Raw genomic sequence first — 24,659 nt, forward strand, 5'->3', positions numbered from 1 at the left:
CAATCATGACTCTCTGAGGTTCCTCGTAGCTGGGGAAGTTATCGAATACGTATGGAGAGGGGAGACGAGCCTGCCTGTCTATTTGAGATTGTACATAGTCGCTTGTGTGTTCCAGTCTGGTCCTTTCTAAAGTAGATCTTACTTCGGTCAGATCACGCGACCCTTCAGCTTCTTCTATGTACTCTGCTTCCGCCATGGCAGCTTCTTCTTCTCTTTCTAGCTGCAGCACTTGCAACTCTGTCGATATTTTTGCCATTTCCAACTGGGTTTTGGCTTCTCGGGTGTCCCATTCCTTCTGGATTTCGGCTTTTCTGGCAGCCTTTTCTTTCTGGATTTCGGCTTCTCTGGTGGCCTGTTTCATTTTCAAAACTGCTTCTTGTCTGGCGTAACGCAGTCGCACCTTGGCGGCTTCTGCCTTGGCTCTTGCCTGGGTGGACTTACTTGATGTCGCTCTACTGCCCTTGTCGCTGGGCGCCATCGACTTGATCCCGGATCGAGCTGACATTGCAGCACTTGGAACACCTGATGACGCCTGGGTGGGCTTACTTGGTGTCGGTTTACCGCCCTTGTCGCTGGGCGGCGTCAACTTGATGCTGGATCGAGCTGACATTGCAGCACTTGAAACACCTGATAATGCCGCTTTTTCACTGTAACGTTCTCCTTTGCATGTACTAATAACGCCGAATTCAACGTCGAGATAAACCACAGTCAATGAAACCAGATCGCAGTAAGATTAACCATTTACTGTTCACTCTTCACATTAACATATGGTGAAAACTGTTGATAAAACAATACAAGATTGATACAGTATTTGTTCCTTCCTTAATGTCACATTTCAATTGTAAATACTTGCAAAGGTGACTATAACTATATTACACTAAGGTGCAGTATACAGGCAGAGTTTACCTGCTCCATTGACTACTTTAAATACACTTCAATGCAAACTATCCGCAACTCTTTAACTAACGAAAGCATAAACATTATCGACCGTCGTTACTTTTAACAGGATCGGCATTAACATCTTAGTTCAATATATCAATTATCTATTAACTTACAGCGTTGCTCTCACTGTGATTTCTAATGCCTGCAAAACAACTTCTGCTCAGGTGTGCCTCGTTGTGAGCCCCCACCCTCGCGTTAATTTCAAACCGGTACTTTCCCACAAGACGCGGCGAAACCGGATGTGACGTCATCGCATGCCGATATATTTTACATGCAATGAATGTACTTTAAACACTTCTAATTCTAACTAGAAAATACTATCGAATGAATTACTAAGCGAAAATATTATAAACTAACTAACTGTCGTAAAGACAGCACAACCTGTACACCAGAAGTAGACGTACAGCCAAGTGATGAAACATGCCAAACTCTGGCTATGAGATGGAATGGTGAGCATTCTTGATGGTGGTGTAAAAGTGATCAAGTGTGTTGGCCACTGATTCCACAGGTGATATGTTGGTGGTAGTTGGGCAAAGGCTTCAAGCTGGCACAGTTGAAATCCCCTCCAGTGATCGGGAAGACGTCAGGGTGTACTGTTGTTGTGACTACTATCACAGTGCTCAGCTCCTCCGGTGCCTGTCTGATATTGGCCAGGGGTGACATCTGCCAGAACCCAAGCCCAAGTGAGCTGCTACCCATATCCTACTTCCCTTAAGACCATAAGACAAAGGAGCAGAAGTCGACCATTCGGCCCATCAAGTCTCCTCCGCCATTTCATCATGAGCTGATCCAATCTCCCCTTTAGTCCCATTCCCCCTCCTTCTCACCATAACCTTTGATGCCCTGACTACTCAGATACCTATCAATTTCTGCCTTAAGTACACCCAATGACTTGGCCTCCACTGCCGTCCATGGCAACAAATTCATAGATTCACCACCCTCTGGCTAAAAAATTTTTTCACATCTCTGTTCTGAATGGGCTCCCTGCAATCCTCAAGTCATGTCCTCTTGTACTAGACTCCCCCACCATGGGAAACAACTTTGCCACATCCACTGTGTCCATGCCTTTCAACATTCAAAATGTTTCTATGAGGTCCCCCCTCATTCTTCTAAGCTCCAAGGAGTACAGTCCAAGAGCAGTCAAACGTTCCTCATATGCTAACCCTCTCATTCCCGGAATTATTCTAGTGAACCTTCTCTGAATCCTCTTCAATGTCAGTACATCCTTTCTTAAATAAGGAGCCCAAAACTGCACGCAGTATTCCAAGTGAGGTCTTACCAGCGCCTTATAGAGCCTCAACATCACATCCCTGCTCCTATACTCTATTCCTCTAGAAATGAATGCCAACATTGCATTCGTCTTCTTCACCACCGACTCAACCTGGAGATTAACCTCAAGGGTATCCTGCACGAGGATTCCGAACTTTGAACATCTCAGAACTTTGAATTCTCTCCCCCTTTAAATAACAGTCTGTCCATTTATTTTTTCTACCAAAGTGCATGACCGTACACTTTCCAACATCGTAATTCATTTGCCACTTCTTTGCCCATTCCCCTCTGTTTCCTCATCACTACTGGCCCCTCCACCTATCTTTGTATCATCAGCAAGCTTAGCCACAAAGTCATCTATTCCATAACCCAAATCATTGATATACAACGTAAAAAGAAACGGGCCCCTGTGGAACACCACTGATAACCGGCAGCCAACCAGAATGGGATCCCTTTATTCCCACTCTCTGTTTTCTGCCAATCAACCAATGTTCAATCCACGTATGTAACTTTCCCATAATTCCATGGGCTCTCTTCTTGTTTAGCAGCCTCATGTGCGGCACCTTGTCAAAGGTCTTCTGAAAATCCAAGTACACAACATCCACTGCATCTCCCTTGTCTAGCCTACTTATAATTTCCTCAAAAAATTGCACTAGGTTTGTCAGGCAGGATTTTCCTTTAAGGAAACCATATTGAGTTCTGCCTATCTTGTCAAAAAATTGCACTAGGTTTGTCAGGCAGGATTTTCCTTTAAGGAAACCATATTGAGTTCTGCCTATCTTGCCTCCAGGTACTCCGTAACCTCATCCTTGACAATCAACTCCAACAACTTCCCAACCACCGATATCAAGCTAACAGATTTCTTTTTTGCTTCCTTGCCCCCTTCTTAAATAGTGAAGTGACATTTCCAATCTTCCAGTCCTCCGGAACCAGGCCTTCTACCCATGTTTTGTAAACCTCTTCACTCTCCCTCCTTCCTTCCTTCAAAACTGTGTCTTTCACATCTTTGTCACCAGTGTTAACATTACTGTAATATCACACCCAACTTCTCAAACTACTCTGTGTAAGAGTTTAAAGACAGACTCACTTTCCCCATCACCTCCAGTTTCCTAGGAGTTCTTCACTACTTCCAGACGGGGAGTTCTGGTTGTCTCCACTGTTTGGTGACAACATGATATTAGCTTAACGTGGATAACTTCATTAACCACAACCTAGACTCGCTTCCAAAGATTGCTGTTCTCAGTATTACTTATTTTATTTGCACAATTTATCTCCTTTTGAATTGGTTGTTTATCGGTCTTTGTTTATGTATAGTTTTTCATAAATTCTAATGCATTTATTTTCTGTAAATGCCTGCAAGAAAATGAATCGCAAGCTAGTATATGGTGACCTATACACAAGTACTCTGATAATAAATTTACATGGACTTTGAACATTAAGGTTGCTGTGAACATGCAAACATCTCAACATCTTTAAAACCCTCTTTTCATACTTGAGACAATATTTGAGATGAAGGTGTATTGTTTAACCAAGTATGGGCACGTTCTCAGCAGCTTCATGCTACAATGGTTCCCACAACTGAATACAAGAAAAGTTCCTCTTTGCAAATGAACAAGTATAGATGACAGTTTTAGTGGTTTGTAAATTCTGCTGGTATTTCTGGGAGGTATTTTTTGTTTTTCACAAGGCCCCTAAGCAATGATAAAACCCCTGCAATACAGTCTGAACAATTTTCTGGAGGTGCAGTGTCCCTTGGGGCAGTGGTATGAAACACTGGGGTATTTCCTCAGTTAGTTGGTCCTACCCTGGGGACCTGACCTCATCAGTGAGCTGTTGACCTTTGTTTCTGTGGGCAAAATTTGTTTTTGATCGGAAGTTATTATTTATTTCAATATCAGGGAGATGGCTCCAGTTCCATTTCTACTAGTCTTTGGTCATGTTTAAATTTATAGACATGGGAACTCGTACTAAACATGATACCATAATTACCAACTTTAAAAATAAATAAGTCACGAATAATTACAAACTCTACTGTATATTTGAGGAACTAATTACGTGTTGACTTTATCAGATTGATTATTTTCCTCGAGTGATTCGTTGGCATATTTTAACCAGTGGCTTCAAAGGGACTTATCTTTGAAAGGCCAGGTTTTGCTTTGTAAAGCAGAAGGTCTTTCCAGGATTATATATATAGCTCTCCCCTTATATGTCAATAAAAAACTCTGTAAATTGATAGACACCATGTTGTTTAACATTTTATGGAAAAACAAAGTTCATTATATAAAAAAATCTGCTGTCATGAATAGTTATGACAAGCGGGGTCTAAATTTACTTGATTTTGACAGTCTTAATAATACTTGTAAAGTTAATTGGATTAAACAATTTTTACATAATCCTACTTCTATATGGAATTGTATTCCTTCTTTTGTCTTTTCCCAGGTTGGTGGATTGAAATTTTTTCTTTTATGTAATTACAAAATAGACAAGGTTCCTCTCCGTTTATCTCAGTTTCATAAACAGATGCTTTTATCTTGGCCTTTGATTTACAAACTCAATTTTTCTCCACATAGTTACTTTATCTGGAATAACCACAACATAACTTATAAGAATAATTCTTTGCTCTATAAAGTTTGGTTTGATAATAATATTTTGTTGGTTAAACAGTTATTTAATTCAAGCAATAAAAACACAAAATGCTGGCACAACTCAGCAGGCCAGACAGCATCTGTGGGAGGAGGTAGTGACGATGTTTCGGGCCGAAGCCCTTCATCAGGAGTGAAGTAACATGGGATGGTCAAGGGGGAATAAGAAGTGGAGGGAGGGATGAAGTAGAGAGCTGGGAAGTGATAGGCTGAAGGGAAATGGGCTCGGGGCAAGGTGGAGAATTAGGGAAATAAAAGAGAAAGAAAGGTAGGGCTGGGGGAGATTATAGTGAGGGGGGAAAGAGAGAGAAAGAGAACCAGATTTAAATTATAGATAGGGATGGGGTAAGGGGGGGCAGGGGTAATAACGGAGGTCTGTGAGTTGGATGTTCATGCCAGCAGGTAGGAGGCTACCTAGGCCGGAGATAAGATATTGCTCCATCAGCCTGCGTGTGGCCTCATCTTGACGGTAGAGGAGGCCATGGACAGACATATCGGAGTGGGAGTGGTCTGTGGAATTGAAGTGTGTGGCCACAGGGAGATCCCGCCACTGCTGGAGGACTGAGCGCCAGTGTTCGGCGAAATAGTCTCCCAGTGGCGGGTCTTCCCAATGTATAAATGGCCACATCGGGAGCACCGGATACAATATATCACTCCAGTTGACTCGCAGGTGAAATGGTGCCTCACCTGAAAGGACTGTCTGGGGCTTGGATGGTGGTGAGGGAAGAAGTATGGGGGCAGGTGTAGCACTTCTTCAAGATAAGTGCCTGGAGGGAGGTCGGTGGGGAGGGATGGGGGGGATGAATGGACAAGGGAGTCACGTAGGGAGCAATCCCTGCAGAAAGCTGAGAGTGGGAGGAGGGAAAGATTTGTCTGGTGAGGGGATCCCGTAGGAGGTGGCAGAAGTTACAGAGGACTATACGTTGATTCTGTAGGCTGGTAGGGTGATAGGTGAGGACCGGGGGACTCTATCCCTGGTGGGCTGGCAGGGGGATGGGGTGAGGGCAGACTCTCACAGCTACCTAGACTATTCCTCCTCCCACCCTGTCTCCTGCAAAAATGCTATGCCTTTCTCTCAATTCCTCCGCCTCCACATCTGCTCTCAGGATGAGGCCTTTCATTCTAGGACAAAGGAGATGTCTTCCTTTGTTAAAGAAAGAGGCTGCCCTTCATCCACTATCAACTCTGTCCTTCATCGCATCTCCCGTATTTCACGCACCTCTGCCCTCACTGAGTTTTTATCCACCTTTGAACTTCCTGTGGCTCCACAAGAATTTGCTGTTGTTATGGATGCAATGATGTAATTATGTTGTTTAGAAATACATCATATTTGGTGGTTGAATTACCCAACTTGGATCCATCCAGTACAGCTGTAGGAAAGATGTGTTTCCCTCCATCTTTAAAAAAAAATAAAGGTATTAGAAGTTTGTTTCAAAAAGACATTACTTCTATTCCTACGGCTGTTAGTTTTTGGAATAGTCGCTTGGGAAATCTGAGGTGGAGGAGAATTTGGGGCTTATTTTATAAATTTTCATTGAGGAATAAAATTTAAGAAATTTTATTTAAAATTATACATAGATATTATCCAACCAATGTATATTTGAAAAGGTTTAATTCTGATATTGAAACTAACTGTTCTTTTTGTGGTTTAAATCCAGAGGATTTAATTCATCCATTTTGGGATTGTGAATATGTTAAAACATTTTGGATTGACGTTTGTCAATTTGTAGATCAATATATTAATGTGGATTTTACTTTTTGGTTTGAAAATGTCTTATTTGGGTTTACTAATAATACCAAATCTCATAGGGATCATTTCTTTATCATAAATCTTTTGTTAATTTACAGCAAAATTTTATATCCATAAATGCAAATACAGCAATAAAAAACTTTCATTTATATTTTTACATCAGACTTCAAACTATACGTTAATACTCTGAAAACTTCCCATAACCAAAAAGCTATAAAGACTGTACAAATCTGTCAACATTTTGGGTTATCTCTGTAAATGTTTCTGTTTTGTGACTCCATTTAGATATAGTTCCTTCTGTCCAACAGTATTTAGAGTGGATTTTCTTGTTTGCATGTTTAAAGTTAACAGTTATATATTTGTTGCTGCTTACGTGTGATCCCCTGGCTTTGTTAGCATATATTTAGTGTTTCTGTTTTTATTTGTGTTCAATAAAAATAAAAAAAAGTTTTTAAAAATTCTTTGGCATATTTTTCTTTTTCTTACCCTGTTTAGCTTTAAGGTACAAGTTTATGCCTGCCACTTGTAATTTCTCCAACCCAATTGAACTCCAACTCCAAAGGTTCAGCAGTGTAGCAGTGGGGAGTGCTACACTGCTGACAGTCCACTGTTTGGATGCAATATTGGGGTACAACATTCCACTGCCAAATAATTACAATTGAGAAGACACTCTGAAATGCCATTATTTTACTGAATAACCTTCAGTAACAGTAACAGGATTACCAGTTTCATTTTTCTTGCCTATGGAAGTGGAACTGGAGCCAACTTCCTGCTATTAAAAGACTCTCATGGTTTTCAGAATGTATTATAGGCTACACATTCATTGTTTCAAGGATACATCACTCTGTGTTGCAGTGAGGTGACTTAGTAGATACTGGATAAGGTTAGTCAGTTTATATAGCTTTGAGCATATGACCAATTTAAATCCAGCTGTACAGACACCAATAAACAATAATCAAGGACAGAAAAAAGCCCAAACTGAGTCATAGCTGAAAACTAATTAACATTTTGGGTCAGACTCTGCATCTGGACTACTTTGCTCCAGATTCCAGCATCTACAGTCTTTTGGGTCTTGTTTTGTCTATGTCCATTTGGCCATGTTCTCACTCTCTAACTGCCCCCATTCATGCATTGATCAGATCACCAGATTTACAGCTCATACCTATGATCACCTCAGCTTTAGCCTGACAGAAACAACTTCCTTTTTCTCCCTTCCACAGTTCCGATGAAAGGCCTTCAGCTTGAAATGTTGCTTCTGTTTCACTTCCACAGATGCGGGCTGACCCGCTGAGTGTTTCCAGCACCTCCTAATTCTGTTCTAGATTTCCAACATCTGCATTTTCTTATGATTGTCACTAACAAACCAGCAATGAAATTTGGCAATTAAATGCAGCTTATTTTTCAAAGAGCTTATATTGGTAAAGTGCTTTAAACTTCTTTAAAAAAGATGTGGTGTGGTTCCGGAGAAGTTGCCTTCTGACTGAAGGTCACAAAGTATGGAGAAAATAGAGAGCTGCTTATCACAGCTTGGCATAAATATTGAGATATTCTGATAACATTGTCTCATTGTATGCAAAGAAACTGACTGATTTCAATTCCTAGTGTGTGTGTATAGGTTCACAGTCCAACTTGTTAAACTGAATTAAGATTCTAACATAGAAAACCATGAAGTATGAGAAGTATAAGCATGTCCTCTCCTGAGGTTAGAGCTACACTTTCAAACTCACTCTCAGTGCATAGATGGAGCATTATATTGGTCTAACCCACCCTGTCCTAATCCCTTTTCTTTTACAAAGATATATTTATTACAAATTACATTCTACAATATTACAACAAACACAGAGACAATAACAGTAACTAACACAATCACTAAGACAAAAATAAATTAAATGAAAATGTCCCCTTCCTGATCTAGGATGACATTTATCCCCTGCCCAATGGTCTAAGAACATGTCCATGGTACTCCTAGTCAACGTGTTTTCCCTCTTCATGGTTACTTGGTCCAAGACCAGGTAGTTCACCTGAGTGGAATTCTCCACTACCCACTTCCAGGACCTCCTTTGTCATCCCCAGAAGGATGGGACGGGACAGTGTAGTGTAGGCTGCATCCCACCCATGTTTTGGCCTTTATTCCCAATCCCAGATTTTGAGTGTATTGCTTTCTTTCAAGTAACATTACTGAATGGGGACACGAAAGGCAGCAGATTTGGGATCCAGTGAGAAATGAACAGCTAGAAGAAGTGAAATGATTGATTTCATAATGGCACACTGCATCAGCACAATGTCAGCCATTGTTTTAACTCCACAGACACTGCTCAACCTGTGGAGTTCCTTCTCATCAGTTGAACCTGTTCTTCCTGTACGGGGTTACAGTCCAAGTTCTGGACTGCAGTGTCCTGGAGGCTGAAACCAGTCAGCTGAATCCTTGGTACGTGTGCAGGAACACCCTTGACCCTGTCATCCCCTGATGCCTTCACCACTGATCCTGTTACTAGCTGACCCTTCACCCCTGACCATGTTACTACCTAACACTATCATCCCTGACCTCTAATGCTCTAACTGGGTGGATTTGGAATGTACCAGGTTAGCAAGCCCTAGGTTCCTATGTAAGTGGAGACAAGAAGGAGATTATGTTTAATGCCAGAACACAGAATGTAGCATATAGAACATGGACAGAGAATATACATTTAGTGGCCATTTTATTAGGTACCTCCTGTACCTAATAAAGTGGCCATTTAGTGTAGGTTCAAGGGCTGCTTCAGCCCACCCACTTCAAGATTCAACATGTTGTGCATTCACAGGTGCTCTTCTGCACATCACCGTTGCAACACGTGGTTTTTGAATTACTGTAATTTTTCTGTTAGTTTGAACCAGTCTGACCATACTTTTCTGACCTTCCTCTTTAACAAGCATCTTCATCCACAGAACTGCAGCTCACTGGATTTTTTTTTATTTTCACGCCATTCTCTATAATCCCTAGAGACTGTTGTGCAGAAAACCAGCAGTTTCTGAGATATTCAAACATCACTGTCTAGCACCAACAATCTGTCTGGATGAACAAGCTCACTGGTCACTAAGGTTGATCTCTCAGTGGTCAAAGGAAGTAAGGGAGTTCATTGTTTATTCATTCACTGTTTTTTTTCTCTCCATAGATGCTGCCTAATCTGCTGAGTTTCTCTAACATTTGCTGTGTGTTTCTCCAGATTTTTACCACTTGCAGAATCTCTTGTGTTAAAGGGAAGGATGACCAATGGCATTGCTCTGCTCTGAGCTAGCATGTGGTCTCAGTCTAAGGCCTCTGTTGGTCAGAGTTGACTATGGATATTGTGTCCTAGATATCCAGATATGCAAGCCTGGGCAGTACGATATGGAGAGCAAGCCTTTGCTCCCCCCTTCACGTATCTGATGAACCCTCGAGAGACAGATAAGTGAGTAACAGTCAGGAAAGGGAAGGGCAAGAGTCAGATACTAGGGAGTACCCCTGTGGCTGTCCCCCTTAATAATACGTACTCCTGTTTGAGTACTGTTGGTGGGGGGAGTGGCCTACCTGGGGGAAGCAAGAGTGGCCACACCTCCGGCACAGAGTCTGGCCCTGCAGCTCAGAAGGGTAGGGGAAAAAAGAAGGCAGCAGTAATAGGGGACTCTATAGTTAGGGGGTCAGGCAGGTGAATCTGTGGACGCAGAAAAGAAACACGGATAGTAGTTTGCCTCCCAGGTGACAGGGTGCAGGATGTTTCTGATCGTGTCCACAATACCCTGAAGTGGGAAGATGAACAGCAAGAGGACGTACCTAATATTGGTACCAACGAAGTAGGTAGGAAAAGGGAGGAGGTCCTGAAAACAGGCTTACAGGGAGTTAGGAAGGAAGTTGAGAAACAGGACCACAAGGGTAGTAATCTCGATTACTGCCTGTGCCATGCGACAGTGAGTATAGGAATAGAATGAGGTGGAGGATAAATGCATGGCTGAGGGATTGGAACAGAGGGCAGGGATTCTGAGTTCTGGGTTATTGGGTCCTCTTTTGAGGCAGGCGTGACCTGCACAAAAAGGACCTGCACTTGAATACAAGGGGGACCAATATCCTGACAGGGAAGTTTGCTAAGGCTATCGGGGAGAGTTTAAACTAGAATTGCTTGGGGGTTGGGAACCAAACTGAAGAGAAAGAGGAAGGTGCTGTTGGCTCACAAATAGAGAAAGCTTGGAGACAGTGCAAGAGGGACGATAGGCAGGTGATAGAGAAGGGATACGCTCAGACCGTTGGTTTGAAATGTGTCTATTTTAATGCAAGAAGCATCATGAACAAAGTGGATGAGCTTAGAGTGTGGATCAGTACTTGGAGCTATGACATTGTGGCCATAACAGTGACTTGGATGGCTCAGGGACAGGAACGGTTACTTAGAATGCCATGCTTTAGATGTTTCAGAAAGGACAGGGAGGGAGGCAAAAAAGGTGGGGCATAGCACTGCTGATCTGAAATAGTATCACGGCAGCAGAAAAGGGGGAAGTAATCAAGGGATTGTCTACAGAGTCTCTGTGTGTGGAGGTTAGGAACAGGAATGGGTCAATAGCTCTACTGAGTGTTTTTTATAGACCATCCAATAGTAACAGGGACATCAAGGGAGCAGATAGGGAGACAAGATTCTGGAAAGGTGTAATAATAAGAGTTGCCATGGTGGGAGATTTTAATTTCCCAAATATTGATTGGAAACTTCCTAGAGCAAGTTGTTTACATGGGGTGGAGTTTGTTAGGTGTGTTCAGGTAGGTTTCCTGACTCAATATATAGATAAGCCTACAAGAGGAGAGGCTGTTCTTGATCTGGCATTGGGAAATGAACCTGGTCAGATGTCAGGTCTCTCAGTGGGAGAGCATTTTGGAGATAGTGATCACAATTCTATCTCCTTTCCCTTGGCATTGGAGAGGGATAGGAACGTCTGTTAGGAAAGCATTTAATAGGAGTAAGGGGAAATATAAAGCTCTCAGGCAGAAACTTGGAGGCATAAATTGGGAATAGATGTTCTCAGGGAAATGTATAGCAGAAATGTGGCAAATGTTCAGGGGATATTTGCATGACGTTCTGCATAGGTACATTACAATGAGATAGGGAAAGGATGGTAGAGTACAGGAACCATGGCATACAAAGGCTGTACAAAATCTAGTCAAGGAAAAGCTTAAGAAAGGTTCAAAAAACTAGGTAATGATAGAGTTCTGGAAGATTATAAGGCTAGCAAGAAGGAGCTTAAGAATGAAATTAGGAGAGCCAAAAGGGGCCATAAGAAGGCCTTGGCGAGCAGGATTAAGGAAAACTCCAAGGCATTCTACAAGTGCGTGAAGAAGCTGTGAGAGAATAGGAAAAGTGTGTATGGAACCAGAGGAGATAGCAGAGATACTTAATGAATACTTTGCTTCAGTATTCACTACAGAAAAGGATCTTGCAGTTGTAGGGATGACTTACAGTGGATTGAAAAGCTTGAGCATATAGACATTAAGAAAGAAGATGTGTGGGTGCTTTTGGAAAGCATCAAGTTGGATAAGTCACCAGGACCAGATGAGATGTACCCCAGGCTACTGTGGAAGGCAAGGGAAGAGATTGCCGAGCCTCAGGCAATGATCTTTGCATCGTCAATGGGAATGGGAGAGGTTCCAGGGGATTAGAGGGTTGCAGATGGTGTTCCTTTATTCAAGAAATGGAGTACAGATAGCCAAGGAAATTATAGACCAGTGAGTCTTCAGTGATTGGTAAGTTGATGGAAAACATCTTGAAAGACGGGATTTATGAACATTTGGAGAGGCATAATGTGATTAGGAATAGTCAGCATGGCTTTGTGACTAAACACATTGATGAAGGTAGAGCAGTAGATGTAGTGTATATGGATTTCAGCAAGGCATTTGCTAAGGTATCCCATGCAAGGCTTATTGAGAAAGTAAGGAGGCATGCTATCCAAAGGGACCTTGCTTTGTAGATCCAGAACTGGCTTGCCCACAGAAAGCAAAGAGTGGTCATAGATGGGTCATATTCTACATGGAGGATGGTGTCTGAGGGATCTGTTCTGGGACCCCTTCTCTTTGTGATTTTTATAAATGACCTGGATGAGGAAGTGAAGGGATAGGTTAGTAAAGTTGCTGATGACACATAAGTTGGGGGTGTTGTAGATAGTGTGGAGGACTGTCAGAAGTTGCAGAGAGACAGCAATAGGATGCAAAAAATTGGTTGAGAAGTGGCAGATGGAGTTAAACTCAGATAAGTGCGAAGTGGTTCATTTTGGTAGGTCAAATATGATGGCAGAATATAGTATTAATGGTAAGACTCTTGGCAGCGTGGAGGATCAGAGGGATCTTGGGGTCCAAATCCATAGGACACTCAAAGCTGCTGTGCAGGCTGACTCTGTGGTTATGAAGGCATATGGTGCATTGGCCTTCATGAACCATCGGATTGAGTTTAAGGTAATGTAACAGCTATATATGTCATGGTCCAGTCTGTGATCCACATTCCGGTTCATGGTCCGGTCCATGCTCCTTCTCCCAGGTTTTCTGGTTTTCCCCAGTTTTTGTTGAGGCAGCTGATTCTCGTTTGGGCTGGCTTCATAAATAGCTTCAGGATTCAGCCTCTGGCTGCTGGATTGTTCCTGTCCAAACCCTCTGTCTGTATCCCTCCCCCCTGCCTCGTGCCTTGCCTTCACTGCTGTCAAGTTCAACCAACGGAGCAAGATAAGGAACTCTTTTGTTTTGAACTGCCTCTGTGTCCGTGCCTTCACTAGGTAGGTCTGGCCATTTGCTGCTACCTAATGTTGGGAATCATCTTTGTGTCCTTGCCTTTGCTAGGTAGGTCCAACCATCTGCCGCTACCTTGTGTTGGAAACTGTCTCGTCATATTCTGCATGCTGTGTAATGAGACCCGGTCCCATGTCCTGTTTTCTGGGAGGGGCTCCAGCTCTGTGGTCCATGTTCCTGTCTCTTCCTTGACCAAGCCAAGGCTTTGGGATCTTGTCCAGTCCTAGCCATGTCCAAGCACCTTGTCCTGTCCAAGCCATGGCTTTGTATTCTTGTCTTGTCCTGGTTCTGCTATCCTAGTCAAGTCCTTGCCCAGGCCCTGTAACCTACTCATCCAGGGCCTGTGTCTTACCATATAACCATATAACAATCACAGCATGGAAACAGGCCATCTTGGCCCTCCTAGTCCATGCCGAACCCTTAATCTCACCTAGTCCCACCTACCTGCACTCAGCCCATAACCCTCCACTCCTTTCCTGTCCACATACCTATCCAATTTTACCTTAAATGACACAACTGAACTGGCCTCTACTACTTCTACAGGAAGCTCATTCCACACAGTTGTCCAGTGTTGTTTATTCCTTTACTTTCTTGACACACCAAGTCCTATCCCTGGTATTTCAGTGTCTGTATCTTGCATGTGGGTCTGTTCCCAATGCCCCCCATGACAATATAGGACCCTGGTCAGACCCCTCTTGGAATACTGTGCTCAGTTCTGGTCTCTTCACTACAAGAAGGATGTGGAAACTATAGAAAGGGTGCAGAGGAGTTTTACAAGGGTGTTGCCTGGATTGGGGAGCATACCTTATGAGAATAGGTTGAGTGAAATCAACCTTTTCTCCTTGGACCGGTGGAGGATGAGAGGAGACCTGATAAAGGTATATAAGATGATGAGAGGCATTGATCATGTGGATAGTCAGAGGCTTTTATCCAGGGCTGAAATGGCTAGCAGGAGAGGACACAGCTTTAAGGTGCTTGGCAGTAGGTACAAAGAAGATATCAACCCAAGCCTTTTTCACAGAGTGGTGAGGGCGTGGAATGGGCTGCCGGCGACAGTGGTGGAGGTGGATAGGAAAGGGTCTTTTAAGAGACTCCTAGATATTTACATGCAGCTTAGAAAAATGGAGGGCTATGGTTAACCCTAGGTAATTTCTAAAGTAAGTACACATTCGGCACAACATTGTGCACTGAAGGGCATGTATTGTGCTGTAGGTTTTCTATGTTTCTGTTTCTAACCCAAAGTTAAGGTGAAGAATGATACAATTTGGTGCCAGCAGCATCGGAGGAGTTGCCAGTCAACACTGAACTGCCTTAGGACTCCAGCTCTGTATTTTTTCCCTCGGGGTTTACTCCTGAAGCATTCCCCATGATTGGGCATAGCCACAAGGCAGCGGAGGATTGAGATCAAAGTTTTCCTTCTCCTAGATGAGCTGTCAATGTCGTGGTTTCTGGTGCCTCACAAATGACCAGGAGACGCAGAAGATTCTTCAAGAAGGGTTAAACTTTAATTTGCAAATCAAAGCTGAGACAGTCATTGAGCTAGTCGCTGATTGCCCACCGATCTATGGACACAGCATTTTTTTATAGCAATCTCCTGGTCCAGTTGCTATAGTTGCGTATCACAGGTACAGTTCTAATCTATATCTCTTGGCTACCTCTCATTAACACACCATTGTCTTTTACATTCCTAAGATTTCATTCTCTAGCAAATAGCAAGTTTACATTCTTAATACTTCGTGACTTAATCATGTTCTAATCTACATCTCTTAGCTACCTTTCATTAACATTCTTAATATTTCATTCTCCTGCTAAATTGGGTACATGCACAGCAAATAGCAAGTTTCAAAGCTGACTACATCTCTTAGCTACCTCTCATTAACACATCATTGTCTTCTACATTCCTAGGATTTCATCTTGGATACATGCATAGCAAACTGACTACATAGTTTTGGTTACACAGCAAATAATACAACTTTTATACTCCAATATCAACCACGGCTAAGGAGTCCCATCTGCCCAAAGCGACTCGTTTTAAGGCGCCAGTAACCCGCTTTTGCACCTTCTCCTGTCAGTAGAAACATTTCCGCTGGGCTGAGAAGCTAAACCACGCGAGAAGGCCTGGAGCTGGACTTACCAGTGAAGTATTTCTCTACAAAAGTAGCTGAGGAGTTCCCTCTGTCACATGAATACTATTGAAACAGGGCTCTTTGTCATTCTGAAATGCTGGCCCCACCCCGCGAGCTCACTCATTGGTTGGCCTGGCTCTTCAGCTGAAGATCTGAGCGATCTGAGCTCTCCGAGACGGTGAGGGGCTGAGGAGAAAGTGCACTCACCCTACAGTGCAGAGGAATTCCACACATCTCCGCCTGGTCTTCGCAGCTTAGCAGAAAGAAAACAGCACAGCCCGCTCATGGACTCTCAGAGATTCATTTTTCTGCTGGGTGAGTTTGTGTCACTTGACACTGCTAAACTTTTGCATTCAGAACTTGCGATCTGTCGATCTGTTCTGACACTTGTCGCTTGTGTATGTAATCTTCTCACCTTGTGGCCTGAGGAGGGGGCAAAGATCTCAGGAAGCAGGGGCTGCAAAGTATGTGATTGGTCTGCAGACGCCTGTATTATTTTCTCTAGAAACAGGAACTGAGCGAGGAGATCAGACAGAGGGATTTAAGGTTGGGATAAATTAAGGAGTGGATAAAGTGAGAAGCTGAATGAGAATCACAGTGAAAGTACCAGCGGAGGACTAGACGTGACATGGGGACGGTTCTCCAGTGATGGCTTGGCAATAGGAGAGGGCAACCTTTGAACTCAGAGGGACAGCCGGGAGCTGGCAGATATTCACTGGGTTATGGAGAGAGGGCTGGGGATGCTACCAGCTGGATTATATTTACAGGGGTCAGTGTGGACTAAACAGCCTCCTGTTCAATAACAGTTCTGAGACTCTTAAGTTTTATTTCAGCAACATTTATACTTGCCAGTGCGCTCTGTATTCTTGTCGTTTAGATAGAGCTCTCAAACAACGGGGAATTCCCCTCCGAAGTGGCATACAGGAGGTATTGGAGAGTGTGCCTGCGGTTTCCAGCCTAACAGAAATGGGTCATACGACTACCAGCAAGATGACTTCCCATGGGAACCTTTTCACGTCTTTCATTGTAGTAAGGGTAGGGCAGCTGGAATATAACACCCAGCGGGAAATGGACGACACACCGGAAGGTCCTAATGGACGGGAAAAGTGAAAGGGCAGTGAGAGAGAAGAAGGGGAATGGGGAGATTACAGGTTTATAGAGAATCCGCGAGACGAGGCCGGAGGAAGGAAAATCTAACGGGAAAGCAGCTCGAGGGCATCGACAAGCTTGGTAACCGCCCAAAGTCAGCAAGTCTCGGAGACCGAGGAACCATTGCAGCCTGTGGCTGATAAGCAAATAAGCTGTTCTGGGAAATGGGCAGGAAAGGGAGTGTGTGGCAGGCAACGAGTTTCGATATCAGAACACAGGGCACGGAACGCTTTTACAATCCTACAATGTTCACAAAGACAGTCTTGTTCCCGGCGGCTGGTTAAACCTGCCCAGTGAGAGTGACCGGCTGACTGACTTACTCTGTAGTCACCCTCAGCCTGAGCTACTATTGGTGAAGCTATGAGCAATTCACAGCCAATGAATCCCCATTCTGCCGTTCTTCACTAGAATTCCACTGGGAATGTAGCTCACAGCCCGTTGCCATGGAAGTGCAGCAGGGTAGTTGGTTGTTCTTTGTTCATCAACTTCTCACCGGCGCTGCCACTCCATCAGTTTGTATATTTATCTCGTTTTCTGTAAACCGTTCGCTCTTACCATGCGATCTTGACCACCAGCTGACCATCCACTGAAGGTGCTTGTTCTCACACGTTCACGGTGAGACACTTTCTGCAAGGGTTACTATCCATGTGAGGTTGTTTTGCCCAATACACGGTGCAAAACTCCCTGTAAACTCTGCAATCTCTGTACTCTGCGTGGTCTCCCCTGTACACGGCGCAGTCTCCCTGTACCTGGTGCGATCTATTTCTACTCGGTGTGATCTCCTTGTACACAGAACAGCCTCCCTGTACACGGTGCAATCTACCTGTACAGAGTGCCGTCTCCCTGTACACACTGGTCTCCCCGGTGTGATCTTGTACACAGAGCAGTCTCCCTGTACACGGTGCGATCTCCCTGTACACATGGTAGTCTCCCCGCATACACCAGTTTCCATGTACATAATGCAGACTGCAGCCACATGCCTGTACGAGATCACAGTGATGCCCAGTATACAGTCTTATTTCATTGTGATATAGGAGGCCATTTGGTCCACCTTGTCTTTGCTGGTTCAGAGCAGTATTGTCATTCCCTTCCCCCACATTACTGGATCTTTCTATGCACGTCACTCCCCCACCTGCCTGCTTCCCCCACACCTTGCCTACATCAGGGGTAGCTTACTGTGACTAACAAACCCACTGACCCCACTCAACTTTGGAATATGGTCAAGAACTAGAATACCCAGTGGACCCCACATGATCACAGGGAGAATGTGCAAACTTCATACAGACAGCACCGGAAGTTGGGATTGAACCTGGGGTGCTGAAGTTCTGAGGCAAGTAAGATGTTCAGTGTCACTGTGGCACAGCTGGATGGTACGGAACGTTGTGGTTACTGTTGGAGGTTCACAGCTCAGCTAATTCCTTGCACTGTAATGGTGGAAGGGTTCTGCACACCTGGTGTGTCACTCAGCATGGAATATGCAGCTCCTGACTTGCTCTGAAAATCAAGCTCATGTCTTGCCAATCCTCTTGAGGTTCTAGATGTTAGTGGTGGGACAAATGATTTTGGGGGTGGTAATGACACTGAATATCATGGTGAAGTTGTTAGACACCCTCTACTTGTAGGTGCATTATCTATGACTGTAACATTTTGTGCATTTGAATTACCATACCAAATTGTGATGCAATCACTCAAGACACTTGCAACAGCACACCTGCAGAAGTTCATCAGTTTTGGTGACAAGCCGACCCTCCTTAACCTTTTAAGGAAGACACAGGAGCACTTTCCTTGTGCTTGCATCTATGTTCTGCACTCAAGACAGTTCATCCAATATGCTATCCTCAGGAGTTGAAAGTTTCTGACCCTTTCCACTGCAGATCTACTTGTGTCAACTGGCACATGTTCAAACTAAATGTATTATTAAAGTTCAAGTTTAGTTTATTGATATTCAACCGTACGCATGTATACCACCAAATGAGACAGTTTGTACAACTCACAACATAACAAATAAAGTCATATTCTGCAAATTCACAAACGATAAGGTGCAAAGTTAAAAGTAAGCAGAATAACACTACTGGTGCTTCATGCACAATGACACTTGGGTGGTGGCTGGGAGTTCAATACATATATGTTACCATATACTACCTTGAGATTCATTTTGAGAGGCATTTTCACTCTCCTTGCCCCTTCTGAAGTCAACAATGAGAAGAACCCTCCACATATTAAAGAGGAATTCTTTGCCCCTTCCAGTGGTGGAGCTCAACAAACAGGTGTTTCTAAGCAGGAGCTAGATAAGTTCGTGGATCGAGAGAAATTGGATGACAAGGTAGAAGGCTGAAATAAGCCTTGTATGAAATGGAAGTAGGGCTCAGGCAGGGATGAATGGAATCCAGCTGATGCAGTCATTGGTGCCATACAGCAAAAAGGAGCTCACGCAAATGTGTAGTCAGAAAACTCACACCGATAGATTCTTCCAGCTATAGCTCATACTAGCATGCCTGTGTGATTTCTCAGTTGGACATGCAGAGATTGAAACATTCTGTTTAGAAAAAGTGGACCAGATTGTCAAAAGTAAATAACTACAAATTCTTGTCAAGTTTAATGTTTATTGATTAAAGCTTTCTCTAATCTATTTCACACATAGATCCTCTGAGTGGCCTACTTGCCTCTGAATGTTCTCTAACCTGTTTGTTGAATTTACAACATTCTTTAGTCTGGAATATTGTTCAATAATTAAACTGTAACCACAGCAAGGATCTTGTTCAAGGTGGCTCAGCCTTCAGGGTGACCTTGGATTATGGGGCTGAGCGAAAGGGTGTATCCCATCACAATGTAAGTCTGGGACTGACTAAAATAAATTCCTTAATGCACCAGTACCACCTTCTTCCCCCACCACCCCTCCACAAACCCATCAAACAGACATGGTCTGTACTGCCTGTCTGCCTCACTTCCCTCACCAACCCAGACCACAGCCCTGTTCAGGCCATCTGCCCTTCCTCTGTCCACAGTCTACATTATCAAAGGCTCTATGGAAGATCACAATGATAAGCCCACCTGATGTATCCAACAGGCTTCTCCTGAAATTTTGAACAGGCTAATTATGTGCTCCATTTCAGCACCAATTGTGCCAAGAGATACACTTGAGCAGAAACACAACTGTTACTGTGGCCCTGACACGTGATTGCAACTTTCCCCATTATCTATGTCTGCAAACCAGCTGTTCCATATTAGGATTGCATTCAATCCATGAGCAAAGGCAGCTCATCTTGGAATACGTGCTTCCTCTGAATAAAATCTTTGCGGCTGGATATAACGATGTATGTAGACAAGAGTTGGAACAGAGGACTCAGTCAGTGGTAAGCAGGTTAGGTTTAACACCTTCAAGCAAAATTGATCTGGAACACAAAGAGCATGTTAAACTAGACAGCGGACTTTTCTTGGTTAATCAGGATCTAGTCATCATGAACAAGGCCTAATTTATCACCCATTCACAAATGGCCATGAGGAAGTATTGGTGAACTCCTTTCTTGAGACATTATAGTTCCTCTGGTGACAATGTTCCTACAGTACAGAAGTTCTAGGATTTAGAACAAATGATGGAAACCAGAGGTACAGTTCTATACAAAGAGGGGTTGTGAATCATGGGGAACCTACAGGAGGTGGTGTTCCCATGCACCTCCTTCCCTTTTCCTCTGTACTGGGCTGGAAGGTGCTGTCAGAGTAGCTCAGAGAGTAACTGTACACCAGGGTTGAAGGCAGTGAACATCTGGGGTTGGGATTAAGGTTCCAATGCCAGATTCTGGGTGGTGTCAGATTCCTAAGTGTTTTTGGAGCTTGTCAAGTCATTACACTTGGAAGGAGTGAGCAGTTGAGTCATATTCAGCCACGGTGTTTATACGATGCTCCCGTTCAGCTTCTGGGTATTGGTGTTCCTCAATGTACTGATGGTGGGAAACTCGGTGATTGCAATGCCATTCCATGCCAGGAGTAGATGATTAGACACTGTCATTATGGATAGTTGTCTTATAACCCTTTCTAGGATCAAACATTACTTGCCACTTCTCAGCCGATGCTGAATGTTATCTGATCTTGCTGCGTACGGGCATTTGGTGGTATGGTAGCATACCAGTTAGCATAACACTATCACTGCACCAGCTGTAAGATTGGGGTTCAATTCCCACCACTATTTGTAAAGAGTTTGTGCATCCTCCTCCTTGATCGCATTCCAAAGACGTGGGTTAGAGTTAGTAAGCTGTAGGCGCCAGAAGCATAGCGACTCTCATGGACTGCCACCAGCTCCATCCTCGCTGATTTGATTTGACACGTGATGCATTTTGCAGTACGTTTCAGTGACAATGTGATAAATAAACTTCATCTTAAAAAATTCCCAACCCTCTGGCTAAAGAAATTCCTTCGCATATCTGTTCTAAAGAGATGTCCTTCTCTCTGAGACTGTACCCTCTGGTCCTAGGCTCTCCAACTATTGAGAAACTTCCTTTCCAAGTCTACTCTGTCTAAACCTTTCAATATTTGGTAATTTTCAATTAGGTCCTTCTTCATTTTGCTAACCCCAGGGAGTATAGTTCCAAAGCCATCAAACACTCCTCATACATTAACCCTATCATTCCTGGGATCATTCTCATGAATCTCCTCTGGATCCTGCCCAATGCCAGAACATTCTTTCTTAAATACGAGTCCCAAATCTGCTCACAATACTCCAAATGTGGTCTGACCAATGCCTCATAAAGCTTGTGTTGATGTGAAAGGTTTAGCTCCACCCAATGCCTGCAGCTTGGCTCACACACTGTCCTTTGTTACATGGTCCACATACCTAGTGTTGATCTACTAGATCGATAGTTCTGGTAAGGTGAGGGATGTGCTAGAATTGTGACCATTTCCTCACAGTGTGTCATGGATCCAGTGCCAAATTACCACTTCTGTTCTGAATCTCTACTGTTCAGTACATTTGTGGCTGCACAAAACGCAGTGGTAGATAGGTTCCTCTGTCTTATGACGTGACTTTTGTTTCCACAAGGGTTGTGCAATGGTCAACTTCTATTAATACTATTCCGTCGCTTGAGATATGTTGGTGAGGATAAGGTCAAGAGCTGTGAGCTTCCTCCTGCTCGCTCACTACCTTCCACACCCCCAACTTAGTAGCTCTGTCCTTCAGGATTCAGTCTGATATGGTGTATTGATCCATGCTTCTGAGAGGTATTCAAGATCCTCAACCAGAGCATTTTCTGTACCCTTGCTGTTCTCAGTGCTCCTTCTGGTTGTGGTTAAACAGGAGGACAGATTTGTCAGTTGAGGGAGAAAGGGAGAATATGACCAGGGAGAGGATCCTCCACCATATTTCACCCTAGGGCCTGGGGTGATGATGAAGACTCCCTCGCTTCTGCCTGTATACCACGTCACCACCTCTTCTGCCTGATACTGTCCAAAACTGAGACAAGGAGATTGCAGAGACATCATATGTATGACATCTTTCTCAGAATGTGTTGTGGAGGATTTTGTCCAAGTTCAGTTAATTAGTCTGTTTTTATTTAAATCCTTTTTTTCTTCTTTGTAATGAAACAGCAGCATGATTCTTATGGACAATTAGAGGCAACAGATCTCTTCTCCTGAAGGCCACAGAAGGGCCAGATCAGTCTTCACAACCATCTCTGATCATTATGATTAGCTTTTCCTTTTAAGTTCAAGTTTATTAGCTGCATTTAAATTCAGCAGTTCCACTGGGATTTGAACTCAGGCATCCAGTTGTTCCAGTCCCTAATTTGTTGTTGTTCCATCATCGCACTGAGAAAAGGAAAGATAGCTCAAAGGTGGAAGTAGAATGAAATAGTTTGAATGGAAGTTAGATTAGTCAGACTGAACTAGACTAATAGAGAACTCAGTGAAACTAAAAACATTAAGTTTTGCATTTCTTGGAAGTACAGTGCATTTTGATACTGGAGGCAGTTCTGTGCTGGGTCTCCTCCATTGTTCTCCTATTGTTTGATGCGTCTGCAGTCACCAATGGGAAGACGGAAATGGAACCCTGGCCAAAAAGCTAGAACAATCGATGGGAGTGGTGAACAGGCAGCAGACTACAATCTCCCCTCTGTCACTGTGGCGTCACCTAAGGTTGGAATGAGTTCCTGCCCATGGCTCACAGCCAGCAGTCAGTGTGTTCATCTCTGTAAAATATTAAGCATGTGTTCAGACTTTAAAACTACCAGCACCTTGTGTGTCCCCTTCTGAACCAAGTAAGAGTTAACAATTGACTAACCACAGAGACTGTGAATTAAATATGATAAGTGTTTTCACATTGCAGTCTACACACAAACAGCTCAGGTCAGCTTATGGTTCACATGTAAATGAAAGGAGTGGAAAAATAAAATCTCAAGAAAACTAAACTAGGAATGAAAAATGCTGGAAAGCATCTGAGACGGAGTACATGCACTCACCCAAGGCAGTCTCATTTCTAAAGGCTCGGAGTTCAAATGCCTCTCAGAAGTGCAGAGGACAGGTGTTCTATATTAAGTGGTGTCTATATTACAGAGGAGTTGTCATTTGTGAGATACTGGCTTGTAAAGTGCTCTGAAGGACCAAATGTAAGAGGTGTCATATAGATTCAGATTAGAAAGTAGAATTTTGCAGCACAGTACAGGCCCTTTGGCCCATGATACTGTGACATTCTCTTAGCCTATTCTAAGATTAATCCAGCCCTTCAATCAAAGATAATCCTTTATTTTTTAATATACATGTGCCTATCTACAAGTTTAAGTGCCCCTAATGTATTTGCTTCTGGTAGTGTGTTCTATGCTCCCACCACTCTGTGTAAAAGAACTTACCTTTGACTTCCCCCAATAACTTCTCCCAATCAACTTAATATTACCACTCGTCTCATGTTAGCTTCTTTTGCTAACGTTGCAATCCTGCCTTTGACAATATTTCCTACACTGTAACACCCAGTGAGTCCAGGAAGATGTCTTCTGTTGAATATTTCTCACCATTTTGAAGTAGATCTGCAGAGTGTTGTGTGGAAGAAATCCATCAACCTTGTTTATGAACCTAATGCACAGCTGACAGTCACTGTCATACAGGTAATGTCAAACCACTGACAGCCCATTTCCTCTGATGTGACAAAGTCCTTGAAATGAGTCATTGACCTACAACAAAGACCGGTGGACATGTCCCGAAGGTCAGGTAGCATCTAAGGAGAGAGAGAAAGAGTTAATGCTTCATCAGAAACATTAACTCTGTTTCTTCCTCCACTGATGCTGCCTGATCTGTTGAAAATCAACAGCACTTTCAGATTTTCAGCATCTGCAGGAATCTATGTGTGAAGCTATCATCGATGGTTCAAAGTCATAGTCATAGAGCACTACAGCAGAAACCCAAGCCCTTTGACCAATTTAGTCCATGCCAGCCTTGTTTCCGATGAAGAGTCTCAATCCAAAAGATCGCCTGTCCATTTCCCTTCACAGATGGTACCTGATCTGTTGAGTTCCTCCAGAACTTTGTATGTTGTAATTTTCTACACCAGATCTGAAAAGCAAAGTTAGCACAATGAAAGTTTCATTTTTACAGTAAACCAGGTGTCTGCACCCCGCCAGCTTCGCTTTCTGCTTCCTGTGAGTCCTTGATGAATGTTGACAGACTTCCGATTGTGATGTAAGTGTGGGTAGGTAAATCTGGTGTCATAGGCAAAGACCAGCAGCAATTGGTCATGGGTCTCCTCCTTCTGTGCTTTGTAATGGGCCCCTCATTCTCTCTGTTTATAATGGGCCCCTCATTCTGTGTGTTTATAATGGGCCCCTCTTTGTGTGTTTATAATGGGCCCTCATTCTAAAAACATAGAAAAACTACAGCACAATACAGGCCTTTCAACCCACAAAGATGTGCCAAACATGTTCTTGCCTTAGATTTTATCTAGGATTACCCATACTCATAGGGGATTGAGTTCAAGAGTAGAGAGGTCATGTTGCAACTCTACAAATCTCTGGTGAGACCACACTGTGTACTGTACT

General features: G+C 43.4%; 1 protein-coding gene across 2 annotated transcripts in view; it reads left to right on the forward strand.

Moving 5' to 3' along the window:
- Nucleotides 1–15,643: 15,643 nt before the first annotated feature.
- LOC132406318 (adhesion G protein-coupled receptor E2-like) overlaps nt 15,644–24,659 on the forward strand; it is a 68,203-nt gene continuing 59,187 nt past the window's right edge. For both annotated transcript variants that reach the window (XM_059991820.1, XM_059991822.1), the window contains exon 1: nt 15,644–15,813. In XM_059991820.1, the coding sequence (XP_059847803.1) occupies nt 15,783–15,813 (31 nt within the window). In that variant the 5' untranslated portion in view covers nt 15,644–15,782. The remainder of the gene's footprint in view (nt 15,814–24,659) is intronic.

This window comes from Hypanus sabinus, chromosome 16 (genome assembly GCF_030144855.1).
Source record: "Hypanus sabinus isolate sHypSab1 chromosome 16, sHypSab1.hap1, whole genome shotgun sequence".
NCBI lineage: Eukaryota > Metazoa > Chordata > Chondrichthyes > Myliobatiformes > Dasyatidae > Hypanus > Hypanus sabinus.